The sequence below is a fragment of the Crocuta crocuta genome, unplaced genomic scaffold (genome assembly GCF_008692635.1).
Source record: "Crocuta crocuta isolate KB4526 unplaced genomic scaffold, BGI_CrCroc_1.0 scaffold382, whole genome shotgun sequence".
In the NCBI taxonomy this organism is placed as follows: Eukaryota; Metazoa; Chordata; class Mammalia; order Carnivora; family Hyaenidae; genus Crocuta; species Crocuta crocuta.
In genome coordinates, this window is record NW_027531873.1 from 1,063,409 (window position 1) to 1,066,288 (window position 2,880).

Below are 2,880 nucleotides of genomic sequence, written 5' to 3' on the forward strand. Positions count from 1 at the left end.
TGTTTGCATATTTATGACAAAACATTTCCCTCATTGGCACTAATCTTATCTGGCTAAGAAATAATAATACAGTTGACTTTTGAACAACTGCAGGGGTTTGGAGAGTTTTGACTCCCCCAAAACTTAACTACTGATACCCTACCATTGACTGGAAGCCTTGCTGATAACATAAAGAGTTGATTAACACATATTTTGTATGTTATATGTATTATATACTGTATTCTTACAACAAAGTAAGGTAGAAAAAAGAAAATGTTAAGGAAATCATAAGGAAAGAAAATACATTCACAGTACTCTACTATATTGGAAAACTCCACATGTGATGGATTTAAACCTATATTGTTCAAGAGTCAGCTGCATTGTTATCCTGAGTCTTTTACTGACCACCCCATTTCTTCTCATTTATTAGCAAGCTGCCATCAGCCTTCTGATATTTTTTCCATCTCAGTCCCTCAGTCCCCCAGCTTTGGCAACCTCACACCATATGGCTGTGCCATTAGACAATGTGACCTCAAAATGCCTAGACTTCCTGACAGTATCTAACATCTTTCACAATCCATATGAGAACCTTACCATAATGGCCTCAATTAGATTCTTCAGTTATATATAGCACCTTCCACCTCTCTGATCTTCATAAATTAGAAGCTATTTTTCTTTATACTCTACTCAAATAACATTTGAATTATTTGCTCTTTGAGGACTTGAGAAAGTTAATTATGAACCATATGGCCTACTCCTTTGCTGGGGAATAGGAAGAATAGCTCTTTGACAGACTTTTCTATATTGTTCCTGAAATTTGGTATATTAAAAATGTCTATTTTGCAGTAATTTTTATCAATTTATTTTTCCAGAAATTCTTCCATTCCCATCTAGTTTACTTATTTCTTTGAATAGAACTGAACAAGGTATTTCTTAAAATTCCTTGAAATTTCTCTGTATTTGTAGCCTTTCACTCATTTCAACTCTAAGTTTGTGTGCTTATAGTTTTTCCTCTTTTCATTAAGTAAAACCCTATTTTTTCTTTCCTTCTCCCTTGCTCTTTCATTCCTCCTTTTCCATTTTAGTATAATGTTTTTCTTCTTCCAAAGGCAACAAAAGTTATGAAAATAGTTTTCCAAACTGCTTTTTTGTTTACTACATTCATATGTGCATGTATGTATAAGCATTTATATGTATACAGGTACACATATGTGTAATAACATTTTAAAATATTTTTTTCATTTAAAATATTTTAAAACTACATCTGGTTTTATAGTAGGAAAGGAATGAGACTAGGGCATATCAGACCATTAGAATACACTTTAATTGCTTGCACACAAACTATTTTATTGGAAATACTCTACTTTTCCCACTTTAGTTATCAACAGGCTATACATTTCTAAATGTCTGGTGTTCTTTTATTCCCCATCTGAGGGATGAACCTGTTTGTCTTGCCTAGTACCTTCCTTAGAGCTGTCTGCATGTCTTTGTTTCTGAGACTGTAAACGATGGGGTTAAGCAGAGGTGTCAGCACTGTGTATGTGACCGCCATCAGCATGTCTTCCCGGAATGACTCTCTGTCCTTGGGCCTCAAGTAGACAAAGCCAGCAAATCCATAGTGTATGCACACCACAGTGAGGTGGGAGGAGCAAGTGGAGAAGGCCTTATACTTCCCCTTGGCAGAGGGCATCTTCACAACTATGGACACAATGAAGACATAGGACATCATAATGAAAACAAAGCTGCCCACCAACACGAAGGCAGTGAATGCAAGAAGAATCATTTTCTGAAGAAAGGTGTAATCACAGGCAAGGCAGACCACAGGTGAGATGTCACAGAAGAAGTGTTCGATGATGTTGGAGTCACAGAAAGACAAGTTGAATACAATGAGGACGATGCACAGAGAAACCAGGAACCCAAACATCCAGGAGGCCAGCATGAACTGAAAGCAGATCCTATGGGTCATTAAGATCTTATAGTGCAGTGGGCTGTGAATGGCAGTGTAACGGTCATAAGACATGGCAGCCATGATGAAGCAGTTATTGGCTCCCAAGCCAAAGAAGAAAAACATCTGTGTGGCACACTCAGGAAGAGAGATGGTCTTGCTGTCTGATAGCAAGTCCACTAACATGCGGGGGATGATTGCCATAGTGGTACAAGTTTCTGAAAAGGACAGGCCACAGAGGAAAAAATACATGGGGGTGTGAAGGTTGTGACTGACCTTGATGGCCACCATTATGCACACATTTGCGGCTAGGATGGCCACGTGGGAGAAGAAAATTATCACAAAGAGGAGATCCTGCAGGTCTGGGAAACTGGAAAACCCCCACAGAAGGAAGGTGCTCACCGTGGTATGATTGCCCATCATTCTTTAGGCTCAATAACATTCTCCCACAGACGCAGACATTCTTGAAATCAAGACTCAAAATAACAAAAAGCAGAGTTCACCTGGTCTTTAGTCAAGGGCTCCTGGGCAATATCAAGACAAATGTTTTTTTGTTTTTTTTTTTTAATTTTTTTTATTTATTTCTAGGAGAGAGAGAGAGACAGCGTGAGCAGGGGAGGGTCAGAGAGATGGGGGCTCGAACCCACGAACCGCGAGATCATGACCTAAGCGAAAGTCGGACGCTTAACCGACTAAGCCCCCCAGGCGCCCCAAAAGCAAGACAAATGTTAATGAGAGAGCCGAAACAATGGGAGTTAAATGCACCTGGCTGAATTCAAGGTCAGAGTGATGAGGAGAAAGATTCTAGTAGAAGAATCTGCCCAAAATCTCAAATATTTTGAGAACCCCTTTATTTATCACTCCTTTCTGTCCTGTATAGTCAGAATCTGCATGAAAGAGGGAAATAAGACAGAAAAAATGTTATTTTCTCATGTATAGGAGTGTGAGAAGTAACA

The 2,880-nt window shown here is 39.0% G+C and overlaps 1 protein-coding gene across 1 annotated transcript; it reads right to left on the reverse strand.

Annotated features, from left to right (window-relative positions):
- Positions 1-1,378: 1,378 nt before the first annotated feature.
- Positions 1,379-2,347, reverse strand: LOC144238955 (olfactory receptor 10T2-like). The gene has a single exon (XM_077772893.1). It carries the CDS (start codon positions 2,345-2,347, stop codon positions 1,379-1,381), a length of 969 nt encoding a protein of 322 aa, XP_077629019.1.
- Between the last annotated feature and the right edge of the window lie 533 nt (positions 2,348-2,880).